The sequence below is a fragment of the Pseudorca crassidens genome, chromosome 2, assembly GCF_039906515.1.
Source record: "Pseudorca crassidens isolate mPseCra1 chromosome 2, mPseCra1.hap1, whole genome shotgun sequence".
In the NCBI taxonomy this organism is placed as follows: Eukaryota; Metazoa; Chordata; class Mammalia; order Artiodactyla; family Delphinidae; genus Pseudorca; species Pseudorca crassidens.
Window position 1 is genome coordinate 22,461,592 of NC_090297.1, and position 20,069 is coordinate 22,481,660.

At 49.3% G+C, this 20,069-nt stretch overlaps 1 protein-coding gene across 22 annotated transcripts in view; it reads left to right on the forward strand.

The window, feature by feature from the left end:
- The first annotated feature begins 15,633 nt into the window (after positions 1-15,633).
- The window catches only part of EPB41 (erythrocyte membrane protein band 4.1), a 206,200-nt gene continuing 201,764 nt past the window's right edge, over positions 15,634-20,069 (forward strand). For 4 of the 22 annotated variants that reach the window (XM_067725121.1, XM_067725122.1, XM_067725123.1 and 1 more), the window contains exon 1: positions 18,028-19,646. In XM_067725121.1, coding sequence (XP_067581222.1) covers positions 19,565-19,646 — 82 coding nt within the window. In that variant the 5' untranslated portion in view covers positions 18,028-19,564. Of the gene's footprint in view, positions 15,804-17,824; positions 19,647-20,069 lie in introns of those variants that run through there. The other 18 variants (XM_067725112.1, XM_067725114.1, XM_067725137.1 and 15 more) reach the window with 17 other exon arrangements.

Consider the following 20,069-nt stretch of genomic DNA (forward strand, 5'->3'; position numbering starts at 1 on the left):
TCCACATCTCTGGCTGTTTCTTTCTTTTTTTTTTTTTTGTGGTACGCGGGCCTCTCACTGTTGTGGCCTCTCCCGTTGCGGAGCACAGGCTCCGGACGCGCAGGCTCAGCGGCCATGGCTCACGGGCCCAGCCGCTGCGTGGCATGCGGGATCCTCCCAGACCGGGGCACGAACCCGTGTCCCCTGCATCGGCAGGCGGACTCTCAACCACTGCGCCACCAGAGCAGCCCTCTGGCTGCTTCTTTTGCTCACCCTCTGTGGTCCGCTCATGAGGGGGCCCCAGTCTGGGGGGTGACATAGACCTGCCTGCTTACACTGAGTGGAGAGGGTAGCCCTACCCTCAGGACCTGTCTCAGAGGGAGATGCTACACTGTCCTTAAGAACCCCACCTGACGGGAGAGATAGACACACCAGGCAGCTGTAGCCACTTCCTAGAGCGTCTCCCACCCCCACCCCTCCAGACTGGCTCCTCCTTCTTCGCTGTGGCCCACCCCCTAATCTAAGGCCCTTGTCCTTCAGAGCCCTGCCCACACGCCTCTTGGGGCTCCCACTAACCTTCCTCCCCGCTTCCACCCTCCTCCCACCTGCCCTACTGTGACCCTGCCTTTGGTCATAGAAGCCCCAAGTCTCCTCGCCCTGATGGTTGGTTACTCAATAACTCTGTAACGGGAACTTCCTGCCCAGGATGTGCCTCCCCACCATGTGTGACTGGGTCCTTAAGAGAGCACCAGGGCACAGAGCCCCTCTTCCCCTCTGGGGCAACCTCCCTTTCGAGCCCCAGCCCTGGGCTGCCCACCTGGGCCCTGCTGTGTCAAGGTGAAAAGCTCCAACTCAGGTGGGTGCCCTGACCCAGACTGGGATCTCACCCCACCCCCAGCTGCAGACTGTGTGGGCAGCGGTGGAGGCAGGGCTACCGGGCTGCAGGGGGGTAGGGAGGGCCTTGACTGCTTGGCCTCAGTCTACTCAGGGAGCGGCTCAAGTCCAGACCTCCCAGAGGCTCCGCAGCTCTGCCCAGAGCCAACTCCCACTGAGACTGGGAAGAACAGCTCTGAAGGTGAGGCGGGCAGGGGAGGGAGAGGAGGGGAGTGGGGAGAGGGAAGCACGTGCCAGAGCATTAGGCGTTTATGTGAGTATGTGCACCGTCGAGATTTTTTAATTCACCTCTGGAGTTGCCCTGAGGAAAAGCGCATCTGCAGGACCACTCTGGGCATCACTTTCCTCTTTTGTAAAATAGGATAACAATTACTGTAACTAACTTGCCAGGATTCTCTTGAGGACCCAGCAAGACAACAGCTGTGCATGTAACGAGGGCACCTTATTATTAATGGGGAAACACATTCTGCTTTTAACCTTCAGTAGCTTCCAGTTGCCTGAAAAATCCAGATGACCTCTCGTGCTCCTTCCCAATAGAGGATGCTAGGAGTCTAAGTTCAATCTTTCCTGCCTGCCACCTCAAAATCCCTTGGAGAGAGAGGGGGACCCTCTACCGGAAGGGGACTGCTGAGTCCCAGCCCAAGGGCAGGCGGTTCTCCGAGCAATGGGGCGGGATGGGCAGACTTCTCTCAGGTGCCAGCTTCTTCACACTTCCAAGTCAGTGCCGCTTCCACTGCCTCCAGGAAGCCTTCTCTGACTGCACTGTGCTGACCCTTGGCCCTGCCTGCGTATCCCGCAGCTGCTATCAGAGCACCCCCATACTGAGCAAGACCTGCCCTCTCTCAGCAAGCTGCTGGGCCCTACAGCTCGTCCAGACATAGGGGAACCCAGCTGCTTCCTAAGGGGTTGGGAGGAGAGGGAAGGAAAGACTGGTGGAAGGGAACACAGGGGTTTTTTTTTTCTTCAGTGATGTTTATGGTCACTATAAAATGCTCATTATAGAAACTGAGAATAAGCTTGAAAAGAAGGGGCAAAACGTCATCCATAGTTCTCCATTCTATTAACATTTGGATGTAATCCCTTACCCAGGGGAACCCCCAGGGGGTTCACAGTGATTCCAGAACCCTCTGAAATGGGGTATGCACTCTGTGTCAAGTATGTGCTTTGCCACGGGATTCATTGGGTGCCCAGGGCTCCAGGACCCAAAAGGTTAAGAGGCTGCTCTGCGGGTTCGGGGGGAGTCCATACACACCACACAGCCACATGCAAATAGACCTACACTGACCCGGAGGCAACACGTACACATACCTGACTGGGTGCACGAACCTCCTCCCACCACACTCCTCCACACTGCTGGGTACGTTCTGTTCTCTCACCCAGACTCACTCCTGGCACCTGTACACGTATTGTTGACGTACACATGCACACACACTTCTTTGTACACACACCTCCCACCAGGACACACACTTGTTCACACTAATGTGTTCACTGTATGAATGCAGCCTGGTCTGGGAGAAATTTAGGAGAGGCTGCAGGAGGACAAGCTCATTTTACGGACGCTGCTGCCATCTACTGGCCATGTCTGACATTAGCACCCTTATTTGGTTCCTATTCCTTTCTCCTGTTCTGCTGTCCACAGCTCATCCACTGGCCCAGACTTCTCCTCATCCATGGAAATTGTGGACTGGAACTGGTTTCTGAAAGAGGGTCCTAAATGAGGGAGGCATTCTGTTGGGAGATACTGGGTGAGCATGGAGAACTATAACTGACACCACTCTTTATGTGTCAGGCACTGCTGTGCTTTAAAGCTATTATCGCCTTCAGTCTTTAAATCTATGGGTCTTATGCAGTGCCTGGCACATGAAAGGTCATAATAAATATTTCAATTGAATAATTTAAAACCTTGAAAGTAAGTTTAAAATTTTTTTTTAAATTAATTTATTTATTATTTTTGGCTGCATTGGGTCATCGTTGCTGCACACAGGCTTTCTCTAGTTGCAGTGAGTGGGGGCTACTCTTCGTTGCAGTATGTGGGCTTCTCATTGCGGTGGCTTCTCTTGTTACAGAGCACGGGCTCTAGACGCACGAGCTTCAGTAGTTGTGACACGTGGGCTCAGTAGCTGTGGCTCACGGGCTCTAGAGCACAGGCTCAGTAGTTGTGGCACATGGGCTTAGTTGCTCTGCTGCATGTGGGATCTTCCCGGACCAGGGCTCGAACCTGTGTCCCCTGCATTGGCAGGCAGATTCTTAACCACCGCGCCACCAGGGAAGTCTGAAAGTGAGTATTTTTAACAAATGAGGAGCTGGAGGCTCAGAGAGGGGAAGTGACTTGCCAAACTCACACAGCAGCTTCCTCTGATAGTCAGGATGTTGCTCCAGAGAGAAAGAGAAGGAAGACACAGCAAAGTTGAAAATATTTACTAAGAACTGTAGGGGGCTTCCCTGGTGGCGCAGTGGTTAAGAATCCGCCTGCCAATGCAGCGGAGCAACTAAGCCTGTGCGCCACAACTACTGAAGCCCGCGCGCCTAAAGCCTGTGCTCCACAACGAGAAGCCACCTCAGTGAGAAGCTGCGCACCACAAGGAAGAGTAGCCCCTGCTCGCCGCAACTAGAGAAAGCCCATGCGCAGCAACGAAGACCAAATGCAGCCAAAAATAAATATATAAATAAATTTATATGAAAAAAAAGAACTGTAGGAAACCCAGCCCAGATCCCCACCCCCAGAGGACCAGGAGAAGCACCCAGAGGTGAATGAGGTCAACCTGGAGGGATGATTTCCCCACCCAAGAAGGTTCCCCTACCCTGAGCTGCTGCCTCAAATTCATTCATTCAACTAATATTTATTGTGCACAGTGTGGCAGGATCTGTGCTCAGACTGAGGATAAGCAGTGAATAAACAGATGAAAGTCGAGTCTTTCCCCTTGTACAGTGTGGGGCTCCAAAAGGGCCCCTTCCTTGCTATTCCACTCCCATGGGCCCCTGGGACCCCTTTGAGCTTCTCTTCACCATCCTGGTTGTACTGAGTGGATGGAGAATCCAGAATGAGAGCGGAAGGAGATGTGGGTCAGGGGTGGGAAGGGGTGGTTCAGCCTGGACGGTCCAGTACTGAGGTTGAGCAAAGACAGCCTGACACCTTGAGTCAGGCAGACCTAGTGTTACCGATCCAGGTTCGTCTGCCTGACACATGGCAAGCCAGACACTGAGATGCCGAAGTTTGCAGCAGAGAAAGGGTTTATTCACGAGGCAGCCAAGTGAGGAGACAAGAGAACAAATCTCAGATCTGCCTCCCCAAAGGCAAGGGGTGGGGGATGAAGAAGCAGGGTCTTACGTGTGTGGAAAGGTGGTCAGCGGTAGGGAAAGGGTGAGGTAATCAGGGTTCTGCACAGGTGTATCTGAGTGACGTGGCTTCTTTATAGGATGCATGTTCAACAACGGAGGTGCTTAGCATGATCTGAGGTGGAGTTTTTGGCCCTCTGATGTCAAAAGGTCATTCATCAGACAACTGTGCAGGCCCAGTTTTAGCGTCAGTGGCCCCGAACAGTCTTAGCCAGCTTGCGCTGGACAGGAGCTGATTCCAAATTCCTGCAAAACAATGTAAGCCCCCTGTTACGGTAGTGACCCATATGTCAGAGGTGTTGTCTCTGGGTCTGAGTCCTCTCTCTCTCTGTCTCCCACCCTCCATGCCCCAGCCTGGCTGTAAGAGGAGGGGCTTAGGATGTGTCCATCTAGACTGACCACACATGGGTGATATCCGACTGACAGCACTGCTGGGACTCAGACAACAACTCTGTACTGACCAAAGGCCTTGGTGCCAAGCACAGTGCTGGCACTGTCTGGGGAGGCAATGGCAGGCAGAGAAGGCTTCCTGGGGCTTATGGGCTTGGACCTCCAAGCCTGGAAAGCAAAGGAGGATTCAACTGATGGAACAGAGGATCCCTGAGCAGTCCTGGCTGGAGCAACCTAACTGTTAGTAGGTGGCCACACAGAAGGTACATTGAGTATGGGCTTAGTTACAGGTAGGAAGCTCTGGAAGATCTGGGTGAAAGCCTGCCTGTGAGGCACGGGAGTGGGGTTGGTAGTGGAGAGGATTGGCTGGGAGACATGAACCCAGATCCTGCTCTGCCTCCAGAATTCCCAAATCTCCCATGGGCATTTCATACTTGACCTTACCAGGCCTAGGGGTGGACTCACCACGGGGTTTATTTGTCAGTCAAGGCCTCACACTTGCATAGGCCCTAGGAAGGACCATGGCCTTGTGTTCACAAGGTCATATGTGTCCGTAAAATTGGCAAAAGTAAAATCCATGAACTTCAGATAGCCTCATCCACAAGAGGGCAGACAGCAGAAGCAAGAAGAACTACAGTCCTGCAGGCTGTGGAACAAAAACCACATTCACAGAAAGATAGACAAGATGAAAAGGCAGAGGGCTATGTACCAGACGAAGGAATAAGATAAAACCCCAGAAAAACAACTAAATGAAGTGGAGATAGTCAACCTTCCAGAAAAAGAATTCAGAATAATGATAGTGAAGATGATCCAGGACCTCGGATAAAGAATGGAGGCAAAGATCGAGAAGATGCAAGAAATGTTTAACTAAGACCTAGAAGAATTAAAGAACAAACAAACAGAGATGAACAATACAGTAATTGAAATGAAAACTACTCTAGAAGGAATCAATAGCAGAATAATGGAGGCAGAAGAACAGATAAGTGACCTGGAAGACAGAATGGTGGAATTCACTGCTGCGGAACAGAATAAAGAAAAAAGAATGAAAAGAAATGAAGACAGCATAAGAGACCTCTGGGACAACATTAAACGCAACAACATTGGCTTTATAGGGGTCCCAGAAGGAGAAGAGAGAGAGAAAGGACCCGAGAAAATATTTGAAGAGATTATAGACAAAAACTTCCCTAACATGGGACAGGAAATAGCCACCTAAGTCCAGGAAACGCAGAGTCCCATACAGGATAAACCCAAGGAGAAACACGCTGAGACACATAGTAATCAAATTGGCAAAAATTAAAGGCCAAGAAAAATTATTGAAAGCAGCAAGGGAAAAATGACAAATAACATACAAGGGAATTCCCATAAGGTTAACAGCTGATTTCTCAGCAGAAACTCTACAAGCCAGAAGGGAGTGGCATGATATACTTAAAGTGATGAAAGGGAAGAACCTACAACCAATATTACCCAGCAAGGATCTCATTCAGATTCGATGGAGAAATCAAATGCTTTACACACAAGCAAAAGCTAAGATAATTCAGCACCACCAAACCAGCTCTACAACAAATGCTAAAGGAACTTCCCTAAGTGGGAAACACAAGAGAAGAAAAGGACCTACAAAAACAAACCCCAAACAATTAAGAAAATGGTAATAGGAACATACATATCAATGATTACCTTAAATGTGAATGGATTAAATGCTCCAACCAAAAGACACAGGCTTGCTGAATGGATAGAAAAACAAGACCCATATATATGCTGACTACAAGAGACCCACTTCCAATCTAGGGACACATTCAGACTGGAAGTGAGGGGATGGAAAAAGATATTCCATGCAAATGGAAATCAAAAGAAAGCTGGAGGGCTTCCCTGGTGGCGCAGAGGTTGAGAATCTGCCTGCCAATGCAGGGGACACGGGTTCGAGCCCTGGTCTGGGAAGATCCCACATGCCACGGAGCGACTGGGCCCGTGAGTCACAACTACTGAGCCTGTGTGTCTGGAGCCTGTGCTCTGCAACAAGAGAGGCCACGACAGTGAGAGGCCTGTGCACGGTGATGAAGAGTGGCGCCCGCTCGCCACAACTAGAGAAAGCCCTCGCACAGAAACAAAGACCCAACACAGCCAAAAATATAAATAAATAAATGAATTAATTAAAAAAAAAAAAAAAGAAAAGAAAGCTGGAGTAGCAATACTCATATCACATAAAATAGACTTTAAAATAAAGAATGTTACAAGAGACAAGGAAGGACATGACATAATGATCAAGGGATCAATCCAAGAAGAAGATATAACAATTATAAATTTATATGCACCCAACATAGGAGCACATCAATACAAAAGGCAACTGCTAACAGCTATAAAAGAGGAAATCGACAGTAACACAATAATAGTGGGAGACTTCAACACCTCACTTACACCAATGGACAGATCATCCAGACAGAAAATTAATAAGGAAACAGAAGCTTTAAATGACACAATAGACCAGATAGATTTAATTGATATTTATAGGACATTCCATCCAAAAACAGCAGATTACACTTTCTTCTCAAGTGCGCATGGAACATTCTCCAGGACAGATCACATCTTGGGTCACAAATCAAGCCTCAGTAAATTTAAGAAAATTGAAATCATGTCAAGCATCTTTTCTGACCACAAAAATTTCCCTGTAATTGATTTCTATGAGATTAGAAATCAATTACAGGGAAAAAAACATAAAAAAAAAAAGCACATGGAGGCTAAACAATACATTATTAAATAACCAAGAGATCAATGAAGAACTCAAAGAGGAAATAAGAAAATACCTAGAGACAAATGAAAATGAAAACACAACAATCCAAAACCTATGGGATGCAGCAAACGCAGTTCTAAGAGGGAAGTTTATAGCAATACAAGCCTACCTCAAGAAACAAGAAAAATCTCAAATGAACAATCTAACCTTACACCTAAAGGAACTAGAGAAATAAGAACAAGCAAAACCCAAAGTTAGTAGAAGGAAAGAAATCATAAAGATCAGAGCAGAAAGAAATGAAATAGAAACAAAGAAAACAATAGCAAAGATCAATAAAACTAAAAGCTGGTTCTTTGAGAAGGTAAACAAAATTGATAAGCCATTAGCCAGACTCATCAAGAAAAAGAGGGAGAGGACTCAAATCAATAAAATTAGAAATGAAAAAGGAGAAGTTACAACAGACACTGCAGAAATACAAAGCATCCTAAGAAACTACTACAAGCAATTCTATGCCAATAAAATGGACAACCTGGAAGAAATGGACAAATTCTTAGAAAGGTATAGCCTTCCCAGACTGAACCAGGAAGAAATAGAAAATATGAACAGACCAATCACAAGTAATGAAATTGAAACTGTGATTAAAAATCTTCCAACAAACAAAAGTCCAGGACCAGATGGCTTCACAGCTGAATTCTATCAAACATTTAGAGAAGCTCTAACACCCATCCTTCTCAAACTCTTCCAAAATATTGCAGAGGAAGGAACACTCCCAAACTTATTCTATGAGGCCACCATCACCCTGATACCAAAACCAGACAAAGATACTACAAAGAAAGAAAATTACAGACCAATATCACTGATGAGTATAGATGCAAAAGTCCTCAACCAAATACTAGCAAACAGAATCCAACAACACATTAAAAGGATGTTAAGTGATCAACACCCCCATGATCAAGTGGGATTTATCCCAGGGATGCAAGGATTCTTCGATATATGCAAATCAATCAATGTGATACACCATATTAACAAGTTGAAGAATAAAAACCATATGATCATCTCAATAGATGCCGAAAAAGCTTTTGACAAAATTCCACACCCATTTATGATAAAAACTCTCCAGAAAATGGGCATAGAGGGAACCTACCTCAACATAATAAAGGCCATATACGACAAACCCACAGCAAACATCATTCCCAATGGTGAAAAACTGAAAGTATTTCCTCTAAGATCAGGAAGAAGACAAGGATGTCCACTCTCACCACTATTATTCAACATAGTTTTGAAAGTCCTACCCACGGCAATCAGAGAAGAAAAAGAAATAAAAGGAATACAAATTGGAAAAGAAGAAGTCAAACTGTCACTGTTTGCAGATGACATGATACTATACATAGAGAATCCTAAAGATGCCACCAGAAAACTACTAGAGCTAATCAATGAATTTGGTAAAGTTGCAGGATGCAAAATTAATGCAAAGAAATCTCTTGCAATCCTATACACTAATGATGAAAAATCTGAAAGAGAAATTAAGGAAACACTCCCACTTACCATTGTAACAAAAGAATAAAATACCTAGGAATAAACCTACCTAAGGAGACAAAAGACCTGTATGCAGAAAACTATGAGACACTGATGAAAGTAATTAAAGATGATACAAAACAGATGGAGAGATATACCATGTTCTTGGATTGGAAGAATCAATATTGTGAAAATGACTATACTACCCAAAGCAATCTACAGATTCAATGCAATCCCCATCAAATTACCAGTGGCATTTTTTTTACAGAACTAGAACAAAAAATTGTAAAATTTGTATGGAGACAAAAAAGACCCCGAAGAGCCAAAGCAATATTGAGGGAAAAAATTGGAGCTGGAGGAATCAGACTCCCTGACTTCAGACTATACTACAAAGCTACAATAATCAAGACAATATGGTACTGGCACAAGAACAGAAATATAGATCAGTGGAACAGGATAGAAAGCCCAGAGATAAACCCATGCACCTATGGTTAACTAATCTATGACAAAGGAGGCAAGGATATACAATGGAGAAAAGACAGTCTCTTCAATAAGTGGTGCTGGGAAAACTGGACAGCTACATGTAAAAGAATGAAATTAGAACACTCCCTAACACCATACACAAAAATAAACTCAAAATGGATTAGAGACCTAAATGTAAGACCGGGCACTATAAAACTCCTAGAGGAAAACATAGGAAGAACACTCTATGACATAAATCACAGCCAGATCTTCTTTGACCCACCTCCTAGAGTAATGGAAATAAAAACAAAAATAAACAAATAGGACCTATTGAAACTTAAAATCTTTTGCACAGCAAAGGAAACTACAAACAAGACGAAAAGACAACCCTCAGAATGGGAGAAAATATTTGCAAATGAATCAAAGGACAAAGGATTAATCTCCAAAATATATAAACAGCTCATGCAGCTCAATATTAAAAAAACAAACAACCCAATCCCAAAACAGAAGAAGACCTAAATAAACATTTCTCCAAAGACATACAGATGGCCAAGAAGCACATGAAAAGCTGCTCAACATCACTAATTATTAGAGAACTGCAAATCAAAACTACAATGAGGTATCACCTCACACCAGTTAGAATGGGCATCATCAGAAGATCTACAAACAATAAATGCTGGAGAGGGTGTGGAGAAAAGGGAACCCTCTTGCACTGTTGGTGGGAATGTAAATTGATATAGCCACTATGGAGGTTCCTTAAAGAACTAAAAATAGAATTACCATATGACCCAGCAATACCAGTACTGGGCATATACCCTGAGAAGACCATAATTCAAAAAGACACATGCACCCCACTGTTCATTGCAGCACTATTTACAATCGCCAGGTCATGGAAGCAACCTAAATGCCCATCGACAGACGAATGGGTAAAGAAGATGTGGTACATATATACAATGGAATATTACTCAGCCATCAAAAGGAACGAAATTGGGTTATTTGTAGAGACGTGGATTAGTCTAGAGACTGTCATACAGAGTGAAGTAAGTCAGAAAGAGAAAAACAAATCTTGTATAGTAACGCATATATGTGGAACCTAGAAAAATGGTACAGATGAACCGGCTTGCAGGGCAGAAATTGAGACACAGATGTGGAGAGCAAACGTATAGACACCAAGGGGGGAAAGCCGCAGGTGGTGGTGGTGGTGGTGGTGTGATGAATTGGGAGATTGGGATTGACATGTATACACTAATATGCATAAAATGGATAACTAATAAGAACCTGCTTTATAAAATAAATAAATAAAATAAAATTCAAAAAAAAGAATTACATGAACTTCAAGTGGTTGAGACCACTGCATCTTTCCACTCTGACTTTCCCTCCTTCCCACTTGTGTCCTCTGACCTTGAGTGGCTACAGGTATTTTTTATTCTTTTTTTGGTGTTGTTTTGCATGATATATATTTTTTCTAATCAATTTTTTAATTGAAGTATAGTTGATTTACAATGTTGTGTTAATTTCTGCTATACAGCAAAGTGATTCAGTTATACATATCTTGATATATATTAATATATTCTTTTTTAAAATATTCTTTTCTATTTTGGTTTATCATAAGATATTGAATATAGTTCTCCATTTTTTATTCTTAACTTTACATTTGTTTTTAGAGAGGGCTCCAAATAATCTTTAGGCCCCAGAATCCTAGACCTGCCCACTGAGTCCTGAGTTTACCGAACTGTAAAGATAGAGTAAAGGCTGTGAAGGGTCTTTACAGGAGTAAAGATGATCTCTTTTAATCCTCTCAAAGGCACTGAGAGGAACACCACAACCCCCTGCCTCAGAGCTGACCCCCATGCGCCCAAAGCAGCCCCCCCATGACAGGTTCAGCCCCTGGCGCTGGTCCCCTTCGGCAGCCTGGGCGGCTGAGCTCTACGCCACCCCAGTGGCGCTATGACCACAAGGTGGCGGCAGACACCATCTTTCCTTCTCCATGAAGCCTGCGCCTTCCAGATTCCTGGCCCCAAACAGCCAGAATCTTAGCCTTCCCACCAAACACCTCCAGCAGCTCTTTCCTGCCCTCTCAGGAAACGGGGAGTGCTGCCTTCAAGTCCTGGCCTTGCCACTGGCTGTGTGATCGCAAGCAGTCACTTCACCTCACCCAGATAAAATAGGGGGATCTCATGGGAACAGGTTAGTGAAGTACCTGGCAGATATATAAAAAGCCAATCATTGGCAACCACTGCTGTTTGCATAGGGGCTTCTGGAGATGACACCTTCCCTGGCAAGGGGTTCTCCTGGTGGGATTGGCCCCCTTCCCACTCTAGCAAAGCTGGGCAGCAGGGTCTTCAGAGACCTTCGGTGTTTATTGGTGGGCACCCTCTGTGCCCACACATGCATCCCTCCCTGGACTGGGGCATCTGACTCGGCTTTTTCTCCATCCCTACCAATCCCCATCTCTCCCTTGGAGGGGGCTCTGCAGCGTCTTGCCCACCTTGATGTCATCCTGGGGATCTTCCCCAGGCTTCAAATGGATCCTCCTGGGGAGGGTTCCTTGAACCACTTCTCACCAGTTCTCTCTCTCTTCACCTCAGATGTCCCCCAAGTGACTGCCACACCCCAGCCAGCACATGGCTGTCTCTACCTCAAAGCCTCCCTGGCTGATCCCCAAATGTCAGTATCTGCCCTCTCCCCCACCACCTGCCCTGCTCTTTTATTAAAACAAATATTTATTTATTTATTTGGCTGCGTCGGGTCTTAGTTGTGGCATGCAGGATCTTAGTTCACCGACCAGGGATCGAACCCAGGCCCCCTGCATTGGGAGCGCAAAGTCTTAGCCACTGGACCACCAAGAAAGTCCCACCTGCCCTGGTCTTAACCTGGCATTCAAGGCCTTCCACTATGTGGTCGCACAATTCACTCTGTGCTCCAAATATACCAGACCATTTTCTGTTCCCAAAGTACACCTTCACTATTCGACTTCCAGGCCTTTGTGCAGGCTGTCCCTCCCCCTGGAATGCCCTCTTCCATTTCCATATAGAAAATTCATCCTTAAAAGTCTAGCTGGAAGGTCACCTTTTCCAGGCAATCTTCCCTAATCCCTCAGATGGGATCCTTTTTCTTTTCTGGGCTCTGGGTATACAGTTGCTTTAGGGACTTCATCACAGGAGGCCGTGAATCACAACAGGAACATCCATTATGTATGGAGAGCAACTTTCAGTTTACAAATGGCAATCCCGTCTAATACCCTAGAGTCATGATGTCCTGGAGTCAGGAAAGTGAGGTAATGGCAGGATGAGTGCCATTACCTCATTTGACTGTTGAGGAGACAGGCTAGGAGAGAAATATGACTGGCCAGGTCATACACCCACCCTGTGAATGGTGGAGTCAGGATTCAAACCTGCAGCAGATTCCAGCCACATCCCCTGCCTCAGGCCTGAGCTTTCCACTCTGTCTCCATCATTCCTTGTGGCCTGGTCTTGTGACACCCTTCCCCAGTTAGACTGGGTACTGGTCAGTTCTGAATAATGTGTTCAATTAAGTTTTGTTGAAGGAACAGACGCTCCCATACTGGCCCTGCCCCATACCCTGGCCTCATTATCATCCAACTCAAAACCCAATCAGGGCTGATGGCAGAGCCCAGGCTCTGGCAGGATAGGGAGTTGGCTGGAGGCCCAGGCAACGCAGGAGGAGGGGGAGACACAAACAGGTTCCTTCCCCCAAGCTTATCAGTCCCCCACAGGCCCCAGGCAAACTCGGTGCTCAGTCTGGGGAAGAGATCTGCCCCCCACCTGTAACCTTCATGCCTTCTATTATGAGCTGTGTGACCTTGGCTGTCGCTTCTGCTCTCAGACCCTCTTTAGAACACTTTTGGCTGTAAGGATTCAATGGGATCAAATGAGAGAATGCACATAAAATAATAGTGATCGCCTCCTCTGGAGGCCTCCCCCACAGGGATCATCTCAGGGAACAAGTTACTCCCTGAGTCAGGGGAGGGAGGTGGAGACTTCACAGGCAGGGGCAGCGGGGCAGGGGGCCAGGAGTCCAGGCAGTGACAGCACCCAGCCATCCCACCCCCCACACAAGTGCACAAGTCACCTCAGCAAGAAACCCAGGCTGTCTAGGCAGAGAGGGCCCTGGGCAGGGCAGACTTCTCTAGGGCCCCAGGGCCTGGTGGGAGGTGGGGCCGGGGTGGGGGTGGGGGCCCAGTTTATATGACACAGAGAGAGACAAACACAGAGTCACACCCTCTGTGCAAACTCACCAACAAGGGCACACTGTCACACCCATAAATGCACCCCGCCCCCAATACACAGAGATGAGAGACACACACAAGGTCAAGATCACAAGCACACTCCCACGTAGACGTCCCGCGCACGAACTCGGAAACACAGAGGCCTCCCCCACCACACACGCATTCCCAGGCCCACACAGTTATCAGGCCAGGGCAGGCGCTGGCGTTGCTGAGTCACCCCCAAGCAGCTCCTGCCTAGCAGAGGAGGAGCCAAGTGCCAGCCCCAATCCGGGAGGGGGCGGGGCCTGCGGCAGCTACTTAGAATAGCCTAGTCCGGGCCGCTGCGGGATTCTCCTCGCCCGGCTCCTTCGATTGAGGAGCGGAGAAGAGGGGGGTGTAGGGGGAGGAAACCCCTTTTGCCGAGGCTAAATCTAGGCATTCACAGCCTGCTTTCTCCCAGGTGAATGAACACATGTGGGAGCAATTAAAAACTAACATTGGATCCATTACCGGGTATTTGCTTATGTATTTTCACATACTCTCATTTAATTTTCGAAACAGTTCTATATGAAGTTGGGGCTCTTATTAATCCGGAGGGAAAGTGATTTGCCCAGAGGTACGAAGCTGGTAAGATGAAGAGCCTAGACTCGATTGCCTCCAAATCCCAAACTCATAACACTGGGCAATATCACCTGGTGGGCAGGTGAGAATGTGGACGAGTGAAAGGTGCCTCAGTAGGCTTGGGAACCTGTGTGTGTGTCAGCTTTCCCTGTGGGGTCCCCTGGGCGAAGGACTGAAAGGGTCTCAAGTGTCCAGATTTCTGGTTAAAGGAACTAGAGATTCTGTGGTGCATTGGAGCCTGTGCACCTTTATCAGAAAGCATCCCCTAGATCTAGGGGCTCAGACCCTTCTCTGCTAGACTGTGAGCCTCTTGAAGGCGGGGACCAGGGCCCTGAAAACTAAAACAAGACTTGGCTCAGAGGAGGCTTCAGTGAATTTGGGGGAGCAAACCATGAATTTATAACTTTGATATAACGTTAACATCAATAATCATAATAAAGGCTGACACTTTTTGGATGCTTACCCTGAGACTGGCACTGTTCTTTGTACTTTACATGGATTATTTCATTTAACAACACAGCTTGTAAGTAGCAGTGTTGGGTTCTGAGACTAAGGCAGTCTGATTCCAGAGTCCATCTAATAGGAAGACCACTGAAGTCATAGGAAGTCACTAGTCCTCAGTGAGCTTCAGTATGCTCCATTTGCCCCCAGAAGTGATTAGCTCTCCATGGCTCTCCAACCTGAAATATCCTATGATTTTATTATTCTTTGATTCAACAGGGAAGAGGGATTAGGTTTGTTCTCTGTGGGCAGGACTCCTAAAGGGCAGAGCTGGCCTTAATTTTAGGCAGAGCTTTTGAAGTCTCAGGACGTTTTTAAAATGAAGGCGGCCTGACTCGTAGGTGGTGAGCTTCCTGTCATTGGAAGTATGTGAGAACAGGTCTGAAATGAGGTAAAGAGGGGAGGGGACTTGGACCAGTGACTATGTAAGCCCCTTCCAGCGCTGATGGGATGGACAATCAGGAGGGGGAAAGTCTCTGAGAAGAGTGGCAAGATGGGGATGAAGGGAGAACCCACATTTACTGAACGCCACCAACTGTGTGACAGACCTGCCCTTGACACTTAACATATATCGCTAATTCTCAGGAAAACATTGTAAGATTTATAGTTGAGGAAATTCAGATTCAGAGAAGTGACTCGCTCGAGGTCACACAGGTGGGACAGGCCACCAAGGGGTCCTCGCCAGGGTCACTTTCCTAGGTCCCTTAGGACCAACTCCCTATCTCCCTTCCAGCCTTAAGGGTAGCACCACGTGGCAAATTGCACCATACTTTCGCCATATGACGTCAGACACCACACCAGCCAATCCAGCAGCTCTCTGCCCGATCCTCCCCAGACCCAAAGGGTCAGCACCCTGCCGCCCAGAGCTAGGCGTCCGGTCAGGCCGCATCTGCAGCCCCCGCCCCTTCCCGGTTGCAACGCTCACAGTGCCTGGCTCTTTCCCCCACGCCGCCCCGCTGACTGGCAGTTGCCTGCGCCAATCAGAAGGCGCCCCGGGTCGGGGGCGGGGCCTCAAGCCGGAGTTGCCCTGTCAGTGCAGGTGGAGGCCCCCGGCGGGGCAAAGTGGCAGGAACCTCTTAAAGGGCGAGAGTGGCGGAGGGCGAGAACGCGGCCCGGCCCGGCCCAGCCAGGTCTCCGCCCCATCCGGCCCAGGTGAGCCCGGACCGCCTGGGGCCGACCCCGGGAGGGACGGGGTGAGAGACGGATGGACCCACTCCCTAGGGCCCGGGCCATCCCGCGGGTGGGGAGAGATCTGGTGCTAGGGGTCGGGATCGGGGGCTCTAGGGGTCCCGGGTTCCAAGTTCCGAACTGGGGGTCCAGAGGGGCCTGGGCGTCTCGAAGTTCGGAGTGTGGGGAGGGGCAGGGGCGACGGGAAGCGGGTCCGAGAGCTCGCGTCCGGAGATGGACTCTTGGCGCTGGCGGTCCCAGCCGGTCCCGGGCTTGTCTGGGTCGGGGGTCCCGGGTTAGGTGCCGGCGGGCGTGTCTCTAAGGAGTGCTGCAGCCCAGCCCTCCCCCCCAACCCCGCCCTGTCGGGCCCCGAGTGCTCCTGCCGGGCCAGCTGCAGCGCCGGCGGAGCGGGCGGGCGGGCGGCGTGCAGCGCGGGAGGCGGCACCCGGGCCCAGGGCCCCTCCGGCCCTTACGTAACTGACTTTGAGTTTCCGAACTGAGGGACCCGTGAGCTGGGGCGCACGCTCTGCCCGCCAGGGTGGCTCTCCGGTCGCCGCCCTGGACGCACACGCTCCCTTCTAGGCTTGGTCTACGAGACTTCTCTCTGTCTCCAGTCGGCCGGGTCTCTCTGTCGTGCTCTGGTTCCTGCTTGCCCGCGGTTCCCTGTGTCTCTTATCTCCTCTGTGTGGCCCAGTCTCTCCCTGTCCCTGTCCTCTGTCTTTCTCCGAGAGTTTTCTGCCCTCGCCTACACTTTCCTATCCTACCCCCAAAGAGAGACCCCACCTCTTTGGGGGTAGGATAGGACTTCTCCCCTCCAACAAATTGAGGGCCGGGACTTGTCCAGATCGACCTCAGCGCTAGCTTGCCCCAGAAGGCGGGAGGGGAGGACTACCCCGTGGGACTGGGGGAGGTTACTCCGAGGCCCACAGCTTCTTCTGGGAGGGAGTGGCTGAATGTGACACCCTTAAGTTCCCGGATTAGGGCTGAAGGCAGACCCCTCTCTGCTTCTGGAGTCATTTTCTCCAGGAGGAGGCTTGGGGAGAGCCTGACCTGGGCTTGGGCTTAGGGAAGCTAGGAGTCCCTGTGAGAACTGCCTGGTGTCAGGTCAGGCTAGCTGCTCAGCTACTGAAGGGAAGAGGGTGGGGCCGGGGAGGGGCCAGAGCACTGGCACAGAGCCCCTGATGTTACTGCATGCTCCCAACTTCACCCCAGTTACAGGCCTGGGGACTCGCGTGGGCAGGCGATCAACAGGAGGAGGCCAGAGGACTTTTGCATGGGGGGCGGGGAGGGTGGAGATAGAAGTGACAGACTCTCAGGTCTAAGGAGCACTTACTGGGTTCACTCCCTGCTTTCAGGTCCCTCCTGAGTGTCAGAGAGACAGACACCTCAGAAATAACTCCCATACTGGCTGCTGTCGTCGGGTGCATGTAAACAAGGTGTTAATAGCAGCTATGAGGTGGTAATTGTTAATTCTGACTAGGAATGGGGGAGGAGAGACTTTGCAGAGGGGGTGGAAGTTTTGGGAAGAAGGGCATCCAGAAGCTGTAGGGAGCAGAGAGGAGGGACAGGAGGGGACTTCTGGTACCCTGTAGGCTTTACATGCAGCAGAACTGGGTTTGAATTCTGGTCCTGCCACTTCCTTGCTATGTGACCTTGCATGAATCACTTCACCTCTCTGAGCCCCAGGTTCCTCCTTAGTCAATAATCCAGATCTTACAGGCATTAGCAGAATCAAATGAGGCAAAGCATGTGCGGTGACCAGAATGGTAACTGTTCTGGGAACAGGCCAACAGGGGTGTTTTAAGAAGGGAATAGAGTGAGGAAGCCCTGAGGTTTCCTCTGGGTATATAGGAGAGACACGCAGAGCCTGCCAGTTCCTAGCAATGTGGGATGCAGGAGGAGTGCCTGGGTGTGTGGGTGACACGCATGTGTTTCCTGCTCAGCCCATCCCTGAACTGCCTAGACCAGGCTGGCCTCCCTCCTGAAGGCCCCAGGTGCCAATAGAAGCTCCCAGGCTGCCCCACTCCCTAGGCCAGTGGGGGTGGGGACCCTAGCAGGGCAAGGCCAGCACCCCCTTTGCAGAGTGGACCCTGGCAGGGAGCCTGGCTGACTCTGCTGGGCAGGAACCTCCCAGCCTGGCTGGGAAGATGCTGATACAGTACAGGCCTCTGGAGGCGCAGAGCTCTGCTGGCTGGAGTTGGGTACAGCTGATAGGACCTGAGACAGAAGCGGGCTGTGGTGGAAGTGAGGAAGGGAGATGCAAGAAGAGACCTCTGGAGGGGGAGCCTGAGCAGAGCTGTGGAACCAAAGAGTAATTTCATGTGGTTATTCCCTAAGCCTTTCCTGAGCACCTACTGTGTGACATATATGGGTCAGCTGGCCAAAGAGCTGAATAGGATACCCATGAAAGACTCACCATAGAGGTCATGGTGGCCTGAGATTTGTTGGGGATTTGCAGAGTGGACCTTTATGATAGTCCCCGGGGGATGGGGCATTCAGAATTTCCCCGGGGCCTAAGATTTATATTAATGGGGCAGGATTCCACTCCCTGATAGTCTGTGGGCAGTCACTTTTCTCCCTGGGTCTCAGTTTCTCTTTCTGGGAAATGAGAAGGCCAGATGAGCCTAGAGTCTCTAAGGATCTTCCGGCGCCTGTTACTACAGCCTCCGGGACCTGGTTTGGGACTACCCTCACCCCACGTGAGGGGAGGGGGAGAGAATGGGGCAAGGGCAAGTTTGAGTGTGATGGGCCCCTAAATCCTGTTCTTGGCCTGTGTTCTCGAATCACAGTTGGAACTGCAGCGGCTCGAGCACTTACAGAGTGCATGGCGCTCTGTGCCAAGCCTTTAATATGCAACATTACGGATTCCTCATAATTCTTACATCCTCGTGAGGGAATAGGTATTATCCCTATTTCACAGGAGTTCAGGGAGTGAATTGACTTGACCAAAGTCACACAGCTAGGAAGTGGCTGGGCTGGGATTCTAAGCCGGGTCTGTCTGCCTCCAAAGCCCAGACTCGGCTAAAAGAGGGAGACTCCACCCATAGGTACTGAGGTGCCCACATTGCTTAGCCCTTACCTGCAGAACCTGCCTGACCCCTGCTGGGTGAGCTCAGAGCTCTGGGATGTTCAGGCTGGGGAGGTGGGGGACAGGCTCTGTGGGTGCCCACTGGTTCCAGTAAGGGGGGAAAGAAGCAGAAGGAGCAACTTGGGGGTCAGGGCCTCACAGGGAGTTTCTCCAGAGGGCCAGCCCCACCTGCCTATGCTCAGTGCAAGAGCTGGGCACTGAAAGGCAACCCTGGGTATGTGGCCAATTTGGACCTCAGTTTCTCCATCTGTAAAGCATGGGTTTAGAGTAGTTGAGTACAGACATTCCTTGGCCTGTGGGTGAGTGGCTGAGGTTGGTGATGGGGTCAAGGGTTAGAGGAGGGGTTGGGTAGAAGTGGCTGAGCCTGTGGAGGGAGAATCTGGGTCAGGAACAGCTTGGATCCTGGGCTGGCTGTTTGACAGCAACTATTTTAGATGAAGGGACTGAGATTGGAGAGGTTCAAAGGCTTGTCTGGGGCTGGACAGCTAGTATGACAGAGACTGAAGGGCAAAATGGATGGGAAGACCTGGAGAACAACATCCAGGCAGATGCCAGTTGGAATCCTGGCTTGACCACTTAACTAGTCTTGGAGATGTGAAGTGAGCAGCCAAGAACACACAGAGAGGAGTCCCTTCACCTCACTGTCCTCATCTGTAAAATGGGAATAGTAATAATTTTGCCTTTGTCCACTTCCGGGGTCATTGTGAAGGTCAAAGGAGATGCGGCATTTGTGGAATCAGGTGAGAATGTGGGTGCTGGTTATTCTTCAGTCCAAAGTTGCACTTCTGGGTGTGTGTTTGTGGGGAGGGAGCATTTCTGACAGCAACGCTGCTGAGATGCTTCACCCTGGGGTGATGCACTGGAGAACAACCCTAAGAATGTCACCACTATTTATTGAGTAATTTGTTACCATACACCAGGCACTGGGCTCAGAGCTTCACCTCTCATTGTCTCCTTTAGTCTCTGCCTTCTCAGGTAGATGGTGGCCTGACCCACACCAGATCTCTCTGAAACCCATGCTTACAGCTCCCTGTGATAACAGTAGCTAACATTTATGAAGTTTGCTGTGTTACTGTGTGCCAAGCATTGTTCAAAATGTTTTACATATATTAACTTACTTAATCTTCACAACAACCCTGGAGGTGGGTACTAATACTTTCTGC